General features: G+C 23.3%; 1 protein-coding gene across 2 annotated transcripts; it reads left to right on the top strand.

Moving 5' to 3' along the window:
• Nucleotides 1–430: 430 nt before the first annotated feature.
• On the top strand, nt 431–17,392 carry LOC112594691. 2 transcript variants are annotated; one of them, XM_025339636.1, is made up of 6 exons: nt 431–508; nt 573–829; nt 6,588–6,820; nt 7,249–7,465; nt 13,201–13,362; nt 17,169–17,392. In XM_025339636.1, exons 2-6 carry the CDS (start codon nt 746–748, stop codon nt 17,301–17,303), a joined length of 831 nt encoding a protein of 276 aa, XP_025195421.1. In that variant the 5' UTR covers nt 431–508; nt 573–745; the 3' UTR covers nt 17,304–17,392. The 2 variants fall into 2 exon arrangements, with proteins under 2 accessions (XP_025195421.1, XP_025195420.1); XM_025339635.1 differs by having other exon boundaries at nt 441–829.
• Nucleotides 17,393–21,670: the final 4,278 nt, after the last annotated feature.

Below are 21,670 nucleotides of genomic sequence, written 5' to 3'. Positions count from 1 at the left end.
ATTAGTCTAAACTGGAAATAAGATTTAATAAGTCGTTATTGTATAAATTAAAATTTGTATAGACAAGTTTTCACGTTTTTCGTTTATCGTGTGCACAAACAAACGTCACCACTGCATACCCCGGCATGATGGGATGGAAAATGAACCGCGTTTGCGGTACTTGGCTGAAGAAATTAAGTCCTTCAGTGAACGTATTTTATGTAATTATAATAATATGCAATTTACCCGTATGAAAATATTATAATAGATAATTAATAACATAACAATGTACAATACAATGCAATATTTATGGCGGACGACATCAGATGGTACCTACATTGTACCAAAGACACACTCCCCTTCCAAGCCACTCCACTTTGCGTTCCCTACCCATCTGTTCCAAGCGATACCTATGTCTTCCGTCAATAAAAATCTGCCATAACCGTACAGACGACCGTTAATTTACCTGTTCACGTCTGAGCGCGCGGTTCGTAATCAGCCGTATCTGAATAGGAAGCGATCGAACGAAGTATTATACCGAACCCGTATACACGGGGAATATTGTAATAATAATTAATTTGTATTTTCCTTAGTGCGTAGGTATCTTTGTCAACGATTGGTTTTGTAATCAAATCACCGTGAATTCGGGTGTTTTTTGTTTTTGTTTATTTTTTTTATTTTATTAAAATAACGGATCAAACATTAGCCTGCCTCGTAACCAGAAGCTCTGGGACGATCGACTTACTGCTCTTCCGGCGGCAGTGCCATGCGACCGGACTGGTCATCGACGGTACTCCGCGTAACATTTATTGTAACGTTGATTCTCAACAATGCGTGCACGTCAAAAAAAGTAAGTGTTATAATCGTTATAATTTAACTACCCGTCGAAATATATAGAATCAAGAAGGGTTGATAGCGAGATAAGTCATTGCAACGCAAATCCTAAGTTCCATATCACCTCAGTATTCTTACTATGGTTCGGTTAAAGATTAAACTCAAAATATAATTAAGTAATTTTTTTTCTTACACTACTTGAAACAACAGAGTACAAATGGTATAAACAATCTCTGATTGACGTATTCAATCAATTAAATTGACGATTTCTATTTATAGTTAAGTAGTTATAGCACAGTTATATTAGTATCAAATAGTAGAATGACGTGATTTACAATAATGTAAAACAACAAATCTATTTACATATTATATTATTGTCAAAGCAAATATCGAACAATATAAATGACTTTTAGCTGCCAATAATTCGCATAGTTAAAAACCTAGTTCATTTGAGAATTATATAACTTAAATAACACTGTTGCTAACAGTATTTAAAAATATAAGTTATAACTATGTTTTGTAGGTATATTATGTCAAACTGATCTAGAATAATAGTGTGATATTAACAAAAGTTATTGATGTACAACTATAGTAAGTTAGTTTAGATAAATAATAATTTTCTCTCTTTATCTCTTCCTATTTTAGTTTTGGTACGAACATAAATAGATGATAACATTATTTATATAATTTATAATTTAAATATGCACTTAAATTTAACTTTCAAGTACTAATTATCAATATTATTCAAGTAATAATTTGTAATATTTTCCTATTATACGTACAATGTGAATATGTCATAATTTCGTAAGTTATTACTTTTAAGAAATAATTTAATATTATATAAATATGACTATTTAAATCTTAATATATAAATATTAACTTATAACACATACAACAAAATGTCATTTGATTTGTTTAAAGACGATTTATTATAATATATATTTATGAAAAATGACTCAATTTAAAGAAGTTTAAGCATTGTTGTATGTAACACATAATGACGTATAATGTTTTAGGTACCTTTAAACACGATTTATTATAATATATATTTATGAAAAATTACTGAATTTAAAGAAGTTTAAGCATTGTTTTACGTACCTAACACATAATGTCGTATAATGTTATAGGTACCTATTTTCTGTAATAAACGCTTTATAATACGTTATATTATCTATTTGTGAGTTATTTCTCATTTCATGTTGTTTCATTGTCACTTATCATCAACATTATTATCAGCTTAAAATAGGAAAAACATTCTATCGGTCAGAACGTATTCAAAATTTTGATATCCAAAGGACGTCGTTCTAACATAGAACTGTAGAGTTTTTTGTAATTATTCCTAATCAAACGCTAATAATAATATTTTTTAACTTTTATTAAATGAGTTATTGAATTCAACATATTATGTACAATATTCATATTTTATTAAATATATATTTGCATTATGCTAATAGTTTATTAATTAATTGAACGAAAATTAAATATTAGAACTAAAAACCTATATATCAATGCTTCTTCATTTTTTTATTATTAAAAAAAAACACAATTTATTATTTTCTTACTACTTAATTAGTAGGTTAATTTAAATCAATTAAATAGATGTACAATATAAATTATTTATTAGTGCAATTATTATAACTATGATATTTTGAATACATAATATTTTCGCTGCATTGCAAGCACATTTTTTAATACCATATCCAATTTTGCAGTTACATCGATTGAATTTTTGATGACCAACTATTCTTTGTCTTGCGGCTTCGCGTATAGTTATTTCCTTATATTTAATTTTTTTCATAACTTCATTCTGATCTAAACATTTATTGTTACACAGAGAAATTTGTTCTCTTATATATTTGTGTTTCAGCAAGCCATATTCTATTTCTAATTCAAATAATCTGGTACATATAATTAAAATAGTGCTTCAATATCCTCTTTTTTTTTCTCTAATTTTTCTTTTCATCATAAGATATACCTTCTGAAGCTAGTCTTGTCCCTGCTGTACAACTTAGTATTGCCGCATAAGATTATTTTCCAATACTTCTTATAAGCGCAATATTCTAAATTTTAAAAAATTAATTTTTTATTAAAAAATAAAATATTATAATAAAATAAATAATTATATAAAAAATTACATATATAATAATTATATATCATAAAATATATTTGTTTAGAATCTTTTTCGTATGAAACAATTTGTCATTTAATTTAAAATTTAGCTCATACATTTAAGTTAGTTAGAGGTATATATTGTACATATTATGATTATTTATAGTTCTTAAAAATTGTTTAGGCATAATCAGTAATATTCTAAAATACTTAATTTTATATATATGTTAAAATGTACGTAAAAATTCCTACATATCAACTTATAACCAACATTAACAAAAAAAAAAAAAATCGTTTGCTTAACAATTTACAATAAAAAAGGGTGGTTATCATTTCAAAAAAAAATATCACCAAACACGATATTCTTTAAATAGTATAACAAATCTAAAATTATAAAATACCTATACTTAAAACTTCCAAAAATATTAACTTTATAAATACACTCATAATATGGATAGAAGAAGAAAGAGGGTGGGTGAAAGTAATGACCAAATGTATGCCTTACAATATTTTTGTTCTTATATATAGTCAACCAAAGCCGTTATTAGAAATAAATAATTAAGATTTACCATAATATGTTTCCATATTAATATAAACATAATAGTGTACTTGACATTTACATTTTAAATGTGATATTTTAATAATAAAATAAAAATGTGACGCTTAGCTTTATAATTGCTGTGTACTCTTTTCAAATGTCAATGACAGATTAACTCGTAAAAAGTGATATTTTCAAAACAAAAATATATACTTCCTCGATGTTGAAGAGGTGGTAACTTTTTTTTTTTTTATTGTAACATAGAACATCATGATATTATTGTTGCTTCAGTACTTTGTTGTATATATTATAAATTCAGTTTGCAGTACGATTTTTTTTTTTTTTTTGAGGTATGAAATGTTTTAAAAGTTACATCACATAATAGATTCAAATCAAAGAAAATAGTGTTCAATAAATTAAACCTAAGAATAAAGATTTTTTTCGCATTATTATTTTAAGCCCTCGGTGACATAGACCATGGGGATTATATTTTTTTTAACAAATTCGTATACGAAATACAAAAAAACAATGATTTTGATTTTGTAGTTGAGAGGTGATGATTATGAATTTCATTGTGGTAGAATTGATTGAAAATAATTATTAAGTATTTCGGTGGATGAGTTTGGAAAATTTAAATTAGTTCTGATATTCTGGTGAGTTTGGCATCTTCTATAGGCATTAAAGACCTGCAAGAGAATTTTGTATGTCACATTCTAAAAGACGAGTAAGAATGACTTCAAATTTTCTATTTCAAAAGAAAACGTGTAATTGATATAATATTTTGTTTAAATTTATTGAGTTTAATATAATGAGATATCCATTGTTGATACTACTAAATTAAAATAATATATTGATTTTTTACTAATATTTGTATATCTCTGAAGGAGTTTATTTTTGTTAATAAGAATTAATGAGATATGATTTTTTTTTTTTTTAATTTTATTTAAGCACGGTAACTAAGGCCATTAGTTGTGCATAAGAACAATAGGTATTTTGTGTAAGGTTTGGTTAGCAGGGTTGGTACATGTGGGTGTATGTGTGTGTGCCATGGATTCGTCATTAAAAACTCGGGTGATCACCCATCCGAGAGCTAGCGACGCCGGCCGATGTTTGACCTCGGAACACATTAGTGACCGAGGCTACCATCGCGCCAGACTAGGCCACACAGATATTATTTTATTCTTAGATACTTGTTCGGTTTTTTTTTTAATTTTATGTTGAAGTGTCTAGGGATCTAAAAGTGTTTTATTTTGTAATTTCTATTTTCTTGATTGTAAATTTTATTTTGAATGTATAGATTAATATTTGATGGATTTTAATTTTTTTTTTTTTTTGTATTGTCAGTTTTACTGAGAGAGTCCATACAAAGTATTGAGTCTTTGGTATAGTTTTGGATTTAGTTATAATAGCAACACGAGTTGGGTAGTTTGAACTTTGAACAGAATTTCTATGTGAAATAAAGAATTAAATTGTCGGAGAATATTACAATAATATGGTTTAATAAACTTATGATTTTTTTTTTCATCTACCCTGTTTGATATGTTTTTATACGAGTATTACTACGGGCGCTTTTCGATGCGGTTTGCTGGTTACATGATATATGTATTTCTAGGAAGTAATTTTGTTTTTTAGTAGCGGTTCTCAAACTATTATTTCACTTTGTACTTTCTTTATATCTAGCGAACATAGGTTTGTCTGTACAGTAGTTACACTATGATGATAGTGATAATAATATAGCGATGCTAATGTGCCATATTACAACTCGATCCATGACCACCGCAAACCAAAGTAAATCTTCACAATAAATAATTTAACTCGTAATTATTTATCAAGAAAAAGAAAAATGCACTGTGTTGAACGAACTTCTTCGTTTTCAAATCGGTTGGAATGCACAGTTATTGAAATTCATGTATAATAATTAATATTCAATACAAAATTACACACAAACAGATTTTGTTTCAAAGTTTTGGCGAGTATAGCGTTTAGGAATAAATCAATTTCACGACGTCGTACAATATATGTGAATGTGTACTAAATGATTTACGAGCAGATTTGGAGAGAAATGTGGGGTAAGGTTTTAGTTGAAAATTTGTGTATTTACTACAAACATTATTTTTAGTACTAACTTAAGTTTATCTTTTTATCTTTATAGATAAAACACTTAACTCTTGGTATTAAATATATGGTACACTCATAGCTCATGTTACACCAAGGCAGGACCGTATTTGGACATTTTATACCCCGTGGTGACCGCACTCACAAATAGAAAAATAAAATCGTTTATCAAAATGTAAGATATAACTTTTTTGTTTTAGACGATTTTATTTGTTAATCCACAGAAAATTAAAATTCAACCAAATATCTATGTTATCCTCACTAGTATAATGTAAATGAATCGTATATACGTGTGTGTGTGTTTTCTTATATAGTTATATAACTATAATAATTTATAAATTTAATATTTAAGTTTATACCTACTGCTTTAAATTATTTATATATTATTGAATATTAGAATATACGTTTATAAGTTTAATATTCATTACGTATGAAAATTATTAAAAATAAGTTAAAAAAATAACTATCTGTAATTTTATGAATCTGTCTATTGTATTTTAATCGTGCAGTAAATATTTATGTGATATAATAACAGTATTCGTTCAATATTACATCACAATAAAAGCAATTATTATGATCATAAAAATGAAACAACATTTAATATAACTTACCGACATATTTATATTCCATCTATTAGTTATTATTATATCTTTTTAATTTTATATAAACAAATTTAAATTCGATTAGATTAGAAAAATATATATGAACTACAGAATTATTAAGCATAGATATTTCTTTACACCTAATCATTTAATGTTATAATTATTGAAACAATTTAATTAATTTTATACAAATCTTGTGCCTGAATAGTCGTGTGGTTACGGCTGTGGCAATATTACTTGCATTATTTTTATTTTCAAAAACCTAATTTGTTATTAATTTTAGATGTAATTTTAACAATGACAAAATTATATACATATATATAATATTTATTTACATTAAGTGTCATATAAATTGTCATTTAGTTTGTTTTTATTTTAGTGATGACATTTTGTGCTAATTTTGTTTACAGCAAAAGCGTCAGTTGTTCCGTGAGAATGTGTTGCCATATTTTGGTGGTAAAATACCAGATTCTGCGTTTCATGCAGACCGCTTGGCATTAAATATGTTAAATAAAGAAGGTATATCCATACCGGATGGTATTCTGTTCGAAGCCAGACCCAAAGAATCGTTCCACCAAAGTCACCGGAACGATCCGGAATTACACAACTCAGTAGTCAAAATGATCCAAATGCCAGACGGCAGGTAAGCAACAGCACATAGGCGTATGTATAATAAACATGGATTATCGTAATTCATTATAAATTATAATACATATAGATTTAATATGGTATGTAAAATTTAAATTTTACGATTGGTTAACGTTCTACTCATATACGTACTAAAGTAAATAATAGTGTTAAGTGCTTTAAGTACTTATACATACATTTATTGCTTCTGTCAAATGCATACATTATATAAGCTAATACAAATAATACTTACTTGGTTAACGACTAGGTAGGTGTTGATTTTAATATTATAATTAAATAAATAAATATATGTGATAACATACGCACAGAAATTACTTTGATATTTTATTGCTAATATAATATATACACATATTATGAATTTGTTTATAAATTAAAAACAAGACATAACAAAATGTACAATTTTAATACATGTTTTAAAATTAGGTTTGTACCTTCAGAAGGCAAGTACGAGGCTGAAAATGAAGTTGAATCCACGTATAGAATATTAATACCCTCAAATAAGAATAATTATCATTTACCTAAATTTAGACCGGTACCAGAAACACTACAGCTGTCTGTTCATCAAGTTTTTGGGAGTGGACAGTTATCTTTAGCACCCATTGTGGGACAAATAGGGGTTCCGTTATACCCTATATTACCGGTAAGTTATAATTAAGGCACTTTTATTTTTATTTAGGAAACTTTTTAAAATCAATAAACTAGTGTATACTAATTAAATCTCATACATAAACGAAGAAAAAATATTGGGTTCAACAACTTCTCATATTAAACATAACGAATAAGTAGTAACATATACATAAGTTCTTACATGGACAAAAATACATTATATATATTATAGCCAACATACCATATATGTATATATAATAAAAATAGTTTAATAAATGTATGTATTTTTTTATATATACTCGTATATATATATATATATATATATACGGACTGTATTTAATTTTAAAAAAAGACTGGACTTTTTTATATGCAACACATTTTAACCACAACAACTATAAATTTAGGTTTTTAGTTTTAAATTCTGAGGTTATTTGTATTTATTATAATATTTTTGTATTTAAACTATTACCAGCGGATGTTTTGTATAAGAATTTGCATTAGCTCAAAAATATATACTATTTAATTGAGTTTCGGTATTAATGAAAAGTAAACTAATCGAGTCTAAAATTTATAAAATTAAAATATTATATGTGTTTAACTGTTTTACATAAAATAAAATAGGTATAATCGAACTTAAATTGATGACAAAATGTAGCAAAGTCATTGCAAAATTTCGACATCAGTTTCAAAGTAATTGAATAAAGTACTGGTGTTAGAATATTTCCTCTTTTCTGAAATGCTAGAAAGATCTAATGAAATCAAATTCTAAAAAAATCGTAGCTTTAATACTCATGAGGTATCAGTAGGATATGCACTAAATATATGTATTCGTTATTATGTTTTTAAATATATGTCTTCATTCATAAAGCAAAAAAAAAAAAAATTAAATAAAAAATGATAAAAGTAAAAAATATAATTTATTTTCAAAAATATTGTTTTGTAACTGTAAGTAAAGACTTAAAATTATGGAAAAAAAAAATTCTTAAATACATTCCATGTAATAAGTTGAATAAATAATAATAATCATCAAAATATATGCGTATGCTCTATACATACTAAATATGTGTTGTTATTATGAATAACTATCTAACACTACCTTCGTTGCTCACTTATAAATATTAAAATAAATTCAAAATGTATAAATTACTATAATCATGTTCTGTCATTCAAATTCGTATAATAAAGTACATATAAAAAAATATAACACAAGTTATGTATATTCACAGAACAATTCTATAGTGTACGTGCTTATAACAACAATTGTTTCAAAATGTCTGCATGTTATACAGGAATACACGATATTATTGTTTTAACAAGAAAATTCTTATCTCTTCGTATAGTTTATAAATAATTATTTTTGTATTTATATATATTCATATATTATTTTTTTTTTTTATATACTATCTTAATGTAAAGTAAATCGTAAACAATTTACGGAAATAATACCCATAAATTTGAATTGGATATCTTTACACATTTTTTTTTTAACCATTAGAGAAATTAAAATACCTATTACAGTTGTTTTCTAAAATCTGGTTATAGAACTCGTAAACTGTATTTTTTAATGTTGAAAAAGTATTCAGTGCAGTAAAAGATTGAAACATAATATTAAAAAGCAATTTTTTTTTTTATCAATTTCCGTATCTAATTGACAATGTATATTGTGTTTTTGTACGCATGCATGAGCTCTCGTTTACAATTATTAGAACAGGGATATTATTATGTGGTTTGTTATTTTTAACACTATAATTTTTTACTTGATTTTTATAAGTAAGTAATAATATATACACTTTTAATAACTAATTGTTGAGCTTTTATTAGTTGTTATAATTATGCCGTAAATATTACGCATAGACATGATATATTTGTATGACACTAATTAGTACCTAATTATTTATTTTTCATATGATTAACAATTAAAATTTAAAAAGATGACGTCAAATACGCTCTATTTAAATGGTTAAATTTAGGTCATGAAGTTTTCTTCACTGGATGACTTTTTTACCAAAATCTGCTTATCTCTTAAAATATAAATAGCTTAACTTAATTATTTATTTTATTTTATATAATTTTGTATAAACCCTATTTAATTTGTGGTAATTGTAAAAACTTTCATTTTTATATTAATATATATACATATACATATATATTATGGGCAACTTTAATGAAATTTTGAAAACAATTAAAATGTTTAAATATTAATTTAAAGTATTTTAAAAGTAATTCCATGACAGTACCAACAATTGGTATTGCATCATAATGAGAAATTATTTCACACAGGACTAGCTTACGAGTACATCATTTAAAAAACATTTACCAAATATTCAAACTAAATAGAATTCAATTGTTTTTATGTCATAATGTTTAATATATATATATATATATTTATACCAATATTCAATAATTTTTATTAAACAAATTAAAAATAAAACGAATCTGTATGAATGAATAATTTGAATTGTTTTTAAGTAATCGAAAAAAATAAAAGTACAACATCTATATATTATATGTATATAAGTTAAAAATTTTATAAGCTTACTTTGAACACTGTTTCTATCAATATTTTGCGCTCAATACAATTTTTATAGATAAATTTCAATTTGTATGACATCAACTATCTGAAAAAAATAATACAAGAGAAATACAATCAAGAGTAGAATTAAATTTATCAATTCTAGTAAATATCAATTCTTAAAATAAACATAAAATACGATATATTTCTATGATGGTTATTGTATTTTTTTAAAAAGAATAATAATAATATATTATGAATAATAATAATACTTAAGTCTAGTAGTAGAATCAAAGTATAATTTTTTTAAATGAATAATCAAAACGATTTAAACTGTAAGTGCTATAAAAGTAATTAATAGTTGAATTTCACCTAATTTTGTTTTTTTATGCCTTTGACAAATATTTTGATAGCCGCGATACAGTTTATATTTTCGTTATTGAAGATTATAACTTTATAGTCAAAGTCTATAGTACATATTTTACGAATATTTTCAAATTACAAAATACTATTCATGTTATATTTAATGTAATATGTGATACCTATGTGGATAATATGTTAAATTTATATTGCCTGAAAATTAAAACTTTTGGTTATAAAATTTATACTGGAGAAGCAGGAATCGTAATTTTTTCGTTTTTAGCAAGTAATGGTTAAGTAACAAGTGCCAATATTTAGCATAAATGGGTCTATCTATCAATTTCGATGTTTCTTATATTTATAAAATGAAGGTAAGTGAATACTGCTTTGCTGTACATTATGTGTCAAAAGGGTAACTGTTAAAGGTGTGTTAGATTTGAGTTTAATGATATATTACTGTTCATGAAAAACGATTCTGAGCACAGGCGATCTCTCAACCTATACTAATAGATAATAAGTATACTTCATCATATATATATATATATATTTTTTAATATAGCTATTAAAACGTTATTAATTTTACTTTTTATTATTGTGGTAGGTTCATGTTTGATATAATTATTTTTGAAAACATTGCATTTATATTATTAGTATTTTATTTTTATAATTATATATATTTATAACATACTATATCAACCTATATATAATTCAAAATGTAAAAACCGTGAGATAATAAAAATTAGTTCATAGAATAATTAGGTAATATCTTAAAATAAATTAAAAATGTTATCGCATATAGTAAAAATTATAATTATGTAATACATGTCAAAATTTTAAGAACCCATGAATATTTTTTTTAAACTATAACAAAATAATTAATAACGTTATTTATTGTTTAAATATGTAATTCTGCCGAATTTAAAATTAAAATGTCTATAAAAATGTAGTTGTATGACTTACGTAGAATTTAATATTAAATGTTTAAAACTTAGATATAAAATGAAAAGTTTTTATGAACTTTTAACTACAAAATAAATTGCTGTTTTCACGATTTTGATAAACTTTGATAAAATTATAACTTCAAAAGCATATAATAATTTAATTTTTACAGATATAAGAACAACGTAGGTTAAAATCTATGAAAGATTTTGTATTAAATTTTAATGAATTTCGACTTATTAAATATTTTTTTATTGATATCAATAAATAAAAAAAAAAAAAAATCGAAAATTGTTCATACCTATAAATAGCTCAAAACGAGTCAAAATATATTGGAAGTTACATTAAGTATAGAAAATGATAGTATTTTATGAAAATTCTAAATTTTTACTACATAGGAGTGTTCAATATTTATACGTAAACTATATTCCTAACCTGGAATTCACAAGAGGTTTTAGCATTTATTTTTAAAAAATGTTTGCTTTTCTTAAATTTATCATTATTTTAATCATATAACTATTAATTAATATAAAATAAAATATTTGATATGCCTCCTCCAATTTCAGATTTCATATAATGGATGTCAATAACCAATTAGAATAAAATCATGTATAAATAATAAATAAGTTAATTATGTTAGTTTAATTACAATACAATTTATGTTCTAATTGCCATTATGTATTGTTGAGTTGCAATCACAATATCTTGTGACTTACCCAAAAAGTTAGTAATTAAATTACTATTTTCAAACTGATGCATTTCAAACTACTTTGCCTATCAAATAGTAACCATTTAGTATTCTTTGAGTATATCCAAAAAATCCAAGAACTTATCGAATATTTCAGTTAATCGCCATTTATCACTTCCTGATAAAGTGGTGACTGTGAAAAACAATACTGGTTATAACAAATTTAATATAATTGCAAATTTTATAAATATTAATTTAATCTATATGGCTATAATATTCAATTAGCCTGAAATGTCACCAAAAATTACAGGGTATGCAGGAACATAAAAAATTAATTTAACTTTCCGGTAATTTTTTTTTATATAAACCACAAAACGTATAAAAATGCTTGAAATTAATTTTAAGATCTTAGGTATAAACTTAAAGTTATAACTTCATATTAAATTTTCAAACATTTATACCTATTGATATATTTTTCATCGATATTTACGAGAAAAAAAAACTTTGAAAAATCAAAAACTGTATTTACCCATAAATAGTTCTAAAATAATTAATATATTTTTAAAAATATAATATATATATAAAGTGATAATATAAACATTTAGTGAAATTTTTAAATTTCCGATTACCAACTATAAGTTTTAAACTGAGATCAAATTTTACTAAAATGATTATCAAAATAATTAATATTTAATACAAGTCATCATTTTAAATGTATTAGTGTATAATTATAATATTATCCTTTATAAATACAATGTATAATTTATAGTACATTCCTAAGTAAATGACTTGGGGATTGTATAGGTAGATTTAATATTATTTACGTCTACTTTTTTTATAGAATTTCTAAGAATATAAAATACCTTTAATTTACATATATGTATTTGTAATTTAATACCCTCAATGAACTGTATACGTATAATATTAGCTAAAATGCATATCATTTTATGATATAGTGTAGTTGCATATTTATATGATTTTATTTTTCATTATCTAATAACTAAATTCAAATTATTTTTAAGTATGTATTAATAAATATTAGTTAATTTATATAACAGCTTTAAAATAAATTTATTGGAAATATTTTTGATTATAAATACTAAGAAATATCATGTTAAAAATTTCTTAATGTGTTGTGTTAAAAATATGTAAAAATATAAAAATATTTAATTACTGAAGTTAAAATAAGATTTATAACATTTATAAAAAAATACGATAAGTATTTATAGTTACAATAACTAATATGTACAATTATATCTTTTAATTTTAGAGTTGGAATTTACATGATGCCCATCGGCCTTACGTTAACCAATTCAATCATAATATCAATCAAATCATAGATGTTCAATCAGACGTTAACAAAATCCATTTGACGGGTTTTGTGTGTGATAGATCAGGAAAAATATATCCAGATCCAAAAACTCAATGTCAGGTAAAAAATTATAATATATTGACGCATCATACATATGTATCATTATATTTATATATTATACAACTATGTAAAGCACCAAATAATTGCAAGTATACCATTTTTAAATATCATTACATCATGTATTATTTTTTTCACAACATTTTAAATAACTTAAAAATCCAACATCACGTGGTAACATTTTTTAAAACGCAATTTTGTTTTATGAAAATCATCCTATACTGCTTAGTGTCTTAGAAAAAGTATAATACAGTATTTTATTCTCAGCAAAGCATTGCTTTTAAGCATAATATAAAATGTGTTAAAAAATATCAATCGTTTTACTATCTATCCGTCTAAACTGAAGATTTCCGTGGATTTTATTAAAGAAATAGGTGAAATAGGTGCATTTTATTAACAATCTCAATTTGGTTTACAAGTTTTTGAAACCTAAAAAAAAAATATAAATGGGGGGGGGGGGAATGAATTATGATTTTGGAAGTAAAATAATTTAATGAAACTATTTCGTTATATTTAATTAAATTCCACTATGTATACAGACAAATTATAATTGAACATATATTGCGTTTTTATCCACGATATTCAAAGTATAATATGAATTTTTATATTTAAAAATATGTAAAAAAAAAAAAAAATGTATCTTAAATAAGAGTTAGGTTAATGTTGATGTGAAATTCAAGGTAAATGATATGATTAAGAATTTTATTTCAATAATATTATACAAAAATAATAATATGATAAAAAAATTAAATATTTAAACTAAAATTCGTATATTTTACTTAAATACTTGATTAAATATCTTCCAACTATTTCTAATAACATATACATTCATTATGGTAAGATTTTAAACTAATCATCTAGTTTAAATAAGTAATTTTAAAATAAAAATAAATTTATAAAATAATTTGTTTTGTATGTTTTATATAAATATGAATACTACTCAATTGTTATAAAAGTTATATCAATCGATGCCTTAAAATCAAAGAGTATCTATAGTTTATGTTTTTAATCCATATAGGTTTAGGTTAATGAAGAGCGCATAACACATGCATTAATTTTGGCTCAAGAATATCGAATGTTTTTAAATGGTTACTATTGATTACAGATTATATTCCTTCAATAATTAGTAGAAATATGATATAAAAACATTTTATGTTCGAAACAGAGTGATAAATGTATTCATTTTACAATGATATGTATTTTTTTTTATGTCTATCATTAATCATCATCTTTTGGGACAGTAAAAATACTTTAGAAATTATTCAATTACTTTAAAAAAATTAAAAAAAAAAAATATGTAATGAAATTTACTTTGTGGTATAGGCTGATAGAACGTCCTTACTTATACTCGTTTTTTGTATTATACAATGACATTGACTTAAAATTTAATATATATAGTAGAGTGACTCAAACAACCTTTACTGTACAAAATGCAGTAGCCACTTGGCCACGTAAAAAATACCCCCTAAAATGGTATGCACTGTTATCATTTCTTTTCTCGAGCATTCACTGTATGTCAGTATAAGTTAGGCTATATAAATAAATTTATGTTATTACTTTCTATATATTTCACAAATATAAGTTTATTGTTATTTTAATACAAGGCACGTTTATGGTTTATCTCGTTGATATATTTTCAAACCAATTATATTCAACTAATTTGTTGTACGACAGAAAATAACGAAGTTACATAAAAAAAAAAAATAGTTGATTACTTTTTTTTTTTTAGAGTGGATTTTTCAAGTAGATAAATTTATTTACCACGAAGTTTTCAACTTTTTCGTATAATAAGGATTATTTTTTTGTATAATTTTTGAGCGTACCACACTAAACAATACTATTTATTATATTAACATCAACCAACGTCGAGAAATAATTTCATAGTATTTAAGTATTTTGGTACTGACTTTTTCATATACTTGTTATTTATAATCGTTAATTGAAAATAAACCAGTCTTCTTGTTTTGTATTTATTATGAATTTATTCTACGTAATCTATTGTATACTAATTAAATGTATGTGATCATAAATAAACCTTTACAAATTCACTATAAGTATATATAATATTGGCCCCAACAACTCCACAAGTGGAATAATAAAAAATGCAATACCTACGAATTTTTAAAAGAAAAAAAGACGACATTATGAATATAAATAAACATTTCCATTTATGGAATACCATAAAAATAATTGATATATCATATTATAATTATTGTATTTTATTAGCATTTTTGAGATGCAATCTTCAACAAAATAATTCACCATTAAATGACAATTAGTTACAACTTATAATTTTATTCGAAAATTGAATTCAAAATAACCTTGTCTGCATCGCGTTTAGTTCAATAAAGTATCGTTGTTTTGGGATACAGCTAATATCTTGAAAGAAAATATGATAAATAATTTATGTTATATGAGATGATAATATTAAGGGTTGTATAATATGCGTATCCAAAAAATGATTAACTATAGTCCGAATAAATTGCATATTTAAAATGTTTCCATTACATTTAAATTAGTATTGTGATTTATAAGAATAAAAAAATTAAGATTTGAGGATCAATTAGTTTTTGTATCAATTTAATTGTTTTTGATCCATATTATTTCAATATATTTTCTCACATTTACTTTTTACTTCAAATACAATTTTAAATTGTTCAAATATATCATAAACATTTTTTTTATAATTTGTATTAAATTGTTTGTGTATATTTAACTTAATTGAGTGAAATTAAATACATTTTAACATCAAATATAACTATGCAAATTAAATTACTTTTATGTTGTATAATTATTATGTACCTATAATGTATTATTTTAATAAAAAAAATTTTACCAAAATAATTTTTTTTCTATTAAAAATACATTTTTTGAAATAAAATTAATGATGAAAAATAAAAATATTTTTATGATAACTGTTTAGAATATTTTTTTTAATAATTTTAATTTAATTTATAAATTAATATTACAATTAATTTGAATTAACTTACGTTATTCATATAAAATATAAGAAATTTAAATTCTTGAGAGTAAAATATTTTAATTGAAACATTATATTGGACTATTTTTTTAGTATTAAGTATAAAATACATCAACTGTCAAAGGAAAATAGTGTTTTATGACAGTTTTGAGTGTTATATAATTTATCAAAATATATTTATTTACATTGCTATTTACTGTTTCAATATATGTTCTAAAAATGAATAATACATGAATTCTTTGAAATATTGTTATTTTATAACCTATTTTTGTATGCAAATTAGCCATCATAAATAGAATAATTTTAAAAACAATAATTTTTAGAATTTAATAAATTATACAAGCGTATTTGACAACAAAATTAATTGGTCATTCTATTTAACTCCATAATAAAATTATTTTCTTAATGTCAAAACAGTGATAAAAAAAGAAAATTCACGTTTTAGTAAAAAAGAAAAATTATTTAATTTATAAATTATTGAAATAAATAAGAATATACACATTACACACACTACACACACACATTCGTATATTATTATTAAGACGAGTATAAATAGTTGTCATATGGCAAAGGTTACAAACATTTATATGACAAACTGTTCATATTAATAGTGTACCTATGCCTAATAAAAATTCTATGAAAATTAATTTAACGATAATATATAGTCAATTTATATTTCCCAATTGAAATCATTAGGTTGTAATCAACATGTTTTAATTTATATCAAATAATTTAAATTAAATAGCTTATTTACACATATTTAGCTATATATTATAATAATTATTCTCTCAATTTTTAAAGCACTTATTAAAATAATTGCTATTTTCAGGTTTTTCACTTATGTCATTACAATGGATTCAGAGAGACATTCGTTTGTCCACAAGGAACCCGATATGATTCATCATTACACGAATGTAGACTTTGGTACTTGACTCCCTGTCTGGATATGCGTAGATCTTATTAAGCCTATAATTAAGTCAATTTTCAATATGAAAATAATTTATTATATTTGTTTTCAACTTTTTTCATAAAGTCTGTAAATAATATTACTGAATGCATCAATCGTATCATAAAATATTATTTTTTTAAGTACAACTAATTTAATTCATACAAAAATAGATTTAATTGTGTATCAAATGCCACACATTTTCAAATAAACAGTGATAAAATTTGTGATCAGTTTTTTGCGTGGTATTGATTACAAATAATATTAATATTATGTAAAAATATATATTTAAATACAAAAAAAAATTTTTTTTAATTATTTTTATTTTATAAAAACAAAATATAATATATGTATTAATTATATTAGTAAATTACATAAATGTCATAACTGAATCAAATTAAAATTATTATTATTATTATTATTATTATTGTTGTTGTTGTTGAAAAACAGATTTATGCCAATACAAATAGATTATTTTTGCACACATCATTTAAGTTATGTTTGATATATAGTTCTCAATATTAAATTTGAATTAATACATTATTAAAATATGTATACAATTTATATAAATCTAATTTAATTTAGAAGAAGAAAATTTAAACATTATAAAGTAGTAATAATTAGAACAATGAGCAATAAAATTAGATTAGATAATATTTACATAAAATACATGAAAACTTAGATTATTTTTACTAATCTATGTGTATAATGATTTTAATCTCTTAAAAAGTTAATATTCATTTTTAAATCTATACAACATAATATCGGTACTCGACGAACTTCTAAAACCAAACAATTAATAACATTTGGATAAAGTTCAGTTGACATATTTCTTTTATTTATAGTATTCAAATTATAATTACACAATAAAATACAATTTTTATATTTATATTTTAGCAGTAACAAATATTTGTTAAATAATCTAACAATATTAAATACAATTCGTATCAGTACTATTAAGTAACTTTAATATAAATCTTATTTATTTTAGAAGTGTTACTTTAAATTATTTAAAGGAATATCTCAAGTGAATCCTTAAAATGCAATACGATAAATGGTTATCGATTGTACAAGTGATATATATATATATTATTCTTCATTAGTAAAATATCAAATTATTAATTTACTGATAGCCACAAAACAGAGAATATATATGTATCAATAAAATTATCCAGGTAAAAGATAAACCATAAAGTATTTCCTTTATATTTATGTTTAAGTATATTTGTAAGTTAACTTTTAATATAATATCAAAAATAAATCAATAATCATAAATAAATTCGTAAACTTATGAATTAAGGACATAAATCATGGTTATGTGTGGCTCACATTTAAGTCAATAAATAATAATATTTTTTATTATGTATTGAAAAATATTGTAATAAGAGATAAAAGTACATAATGTACTTACATAGTAAGTAGGTATACTGTATGTACATTTAAAATGAACAAGACATTGTTTTTGAAAAACAATAATTTACATTACTTCGCTATTAAATTTATCTATTATCTTATTTCTTAAGTATTTATATTTTTATGCAGAAAATTGGTAATTTAAAAATTGTAGAACTTTATAAAATATATCTACTCACGACACAGCCGATAAGCTATTGAGATTTTATTTATATGAAAAATATCGTACATGACTGCACAGCGCACATACACAATAAAATATAAACATTATATTTCAAATAGATATTGAATACAAATAAACACTACATTTTTCAACTTAAATTTAATATTTATGAATCTATATGCTTATATAATTTTAGAAATGTAACTTAATATGCTTCGGTGTATCTCATACTTACATTTTTTTATATATCTGTGAAAAAATAAATATAATATGCATTAGTAATACACAACGGGGACACTAAATATATTCGTACTTAAATTTATTAAGCTTTAATTCATTCAGATTTAAATATTTAAAAAAATCTTAGAAGACACTTTTCTTTATAGTATACTTTGAGTATTCCCCTAAATTAAAAAGATCCCTCTAATAAATGTATTAAAATTAAAATAATTTTAATCAATACAAAAAAAAAAAAAACTTTAAAGTAGAGACGAATCATCAGTTACTATTTCTATAAGGATATTTTAAAATATAGTTATTGATATTACAATTGTTAATACAGTATGTAAAAATCATACCTAAACTATTATTGGTTAACTAATTATTATATAAATGGTAAAGTAATAATTATAATATTTTATTATAAACTATTAATATAAACTTATAAAAAAATAAATAAAATTGTGGCTTGGCGTAGCGCGTTATCTGCTACCAGTCGCGGAATGCGACTGAGAGTAAGTAACGGCCACAGCTACTAGTTCCCGGATGGGTGACCACTCGGGATCATAGTGGTTAAAAATCTTGCCACACATACACGTGTTTGCTATCAACCGTAACAATCGTAAAAATACAACCTACCGTACCAACCTTACCCCTTACTATAATTCATAACCCCTACAAACAGCTAATGGCCCTAGTTGCCGGGCTTAAGTTCAATAAAAAAAATAAAAAAACTTACGTACAGTAGGCATACAGTAGTACAGTGTAAAAAAATTTGTAGAACATAGTAAATACAATGAACTTTATACATTTATAATAGTATAAAATTAGTCTGTATATTAAAAAAAAAAATATATGTAATTATGTTAGTATAGTGAACAGTGATTTACGTGAAAACTCTATACTATTAATATATTTTTTAATATCATCAAAATAACAAACATATTTATTTTATATTTGAATACTTAATTTTAGCAACATTTCAACTTTTCAAATGTTCATACAAAATTATAATAGTTTTCCGCTAATCAATTTGTTTTATTATCTTGTCAGAACTATTTATTAAATTGTCAAGCTTTAAATTAGGTGAGTATTAAAATAAAAAATATAAAATATAGTCAAATGAACACCTCTCGACTAAACATTAAATATAGAATCGATCACTGTTATGGATGTATTAAATTTGAATTCAATGATATACTCGTATTATTGTAAAATACTGAGAACGTTATCTAGGCTTGGTATCAAGTGCACAGGAAAGAGAGATAAATTATTGGACCAACAACTGACTGATGACCGATAAATTATAATTTGAATGAAAAAAATACACTTGAATTAACTGGATAAATTAATGTTACAGACTTTGTAAATATATTCTTCAATAGAAGAAAAAAATACAATTTGTGTCAAATAAGTAATTTACCCTCTAAGTATTTTATTCGTATTGTAAAATAATGACTTTTTGTGGGCGATAAAAACTGCCAATATAATTTATTTTGGATTAGTATTCTATAGAATTCTTGACAAAAGAAATGTGTCGTACTTGGAAAATTAATAAACTGGAAAAAGTCTAATCGAACGGTTATTCGAAAGTTTGTTTTAAAAATTTACACTTATAGTCACATGCCTGTTAATAATATTAATGCTGAAACATGGACAATCATTATTATTATTACGACTATAAATGTTTTGATTGTAATGTCTTAGACTCGACGTTTGAGTTACTCTGTGATTAAATTAAGAACTTGAGATTAAGTGTACTATTAAACTATAGGTTATATAGATATATGTATTTAGAATAATCAAATGTGTAAAACATGAACAAGTAGCAATACATTCACCAAAGGATTATCGTTAATTTAGTTCTAGACAAAGACTGCAAAGAGGTTTAAGGATTACAAATAGTTTCCAATTCTAGTATTGACTAGACTAAACATTATAATATAAGATAGGTATTGAACTTTCGTTTACAGCTCAAACAAAAATTATATAACAATTTTCGTTTAACAAAGTTCAACACATTGATAACCGTACATGATATAAAATGCAGGGATACAATTTTATTTTAGTTTTTGACAAAATTTAATAATAATTTATAAGGTTATCACAGTGATATGAAAAATGTTATTAATATTTAGTAAACAAATGCATTGATTGAATTATTGATAATGAAAAATGATCATATTTTTTTGTTTTAGAAAAATCTCAAAAGAAAACAAAATTAGAAAGTCCAATTTAAACATAAGTATCGGTATATAGATCATGGATATAAAACACCATATTTAAAGTATGCTAAAATGTAAAAAAATAAACTTAGTGAGAAAAGTCAGATATATATAATGCATTATATTTATGATTTTTCTATTGTTTTATTACATCATCGTATCAAATAAATTTATTTCTTAAAAGTTAAAATTTTATAATAAATTTAAATTTAAATAAAAATATTCTTTTAAATACCGAGAATACCTATTTTATTTTTAATCTTATAGTCCTGGCATAGTTGCTTTTATGGTGTCGCTCAAGTTAGCAAATTAAACATTTCTTCTACAATTTCTTTATAGTCACACTGCACTTATACTTCTGTATA

Source organism: Melanaphis sacchari, unplaced genomic scaffold, assembly GCF_002803265.2.
Source record: "Melanaphis sacchari strain LSU unplaced genomic scaffold, SCAv2.0 Contig23_pilon_pilon, whole genome shotgun sequence".
Lineage (NCBI taxonomy): Eukaryota > Metazoa > Arthropoda > Insecta > Hemiptera > Aphididae > Melanaphis > Melanaphis sacchari.
Note: the sequence above shows the minus strand (reverse complement) of the source record. Positions and strands in the feature narration are given on the sequence as shown.

Bases quoted from the DNA above. Each gene is read 5' to 3' on its own strand.
- LOC112594691 (XM_025339636.1), top strand. From the start codon at position 746: ATGCGACCGGACTGGTCATCGACGGTACTCCGCGTAACATTTATTGTA. The intron at 830-6,587 runs GTAAGTGTTATA...TTTTGTTTACAG, and splicing joins ATGCGTGCACGTCAAAAAAA to CAAAAGCGTCAGTTGTTCCG. The intron at 6,821-7,248 runs GTAAGCAACAGC...TTTTAAAATTAG, and splicing joins ATCCAAATGCCAGACGGCAG to GTTTGTACCTTCAGAAGGCA.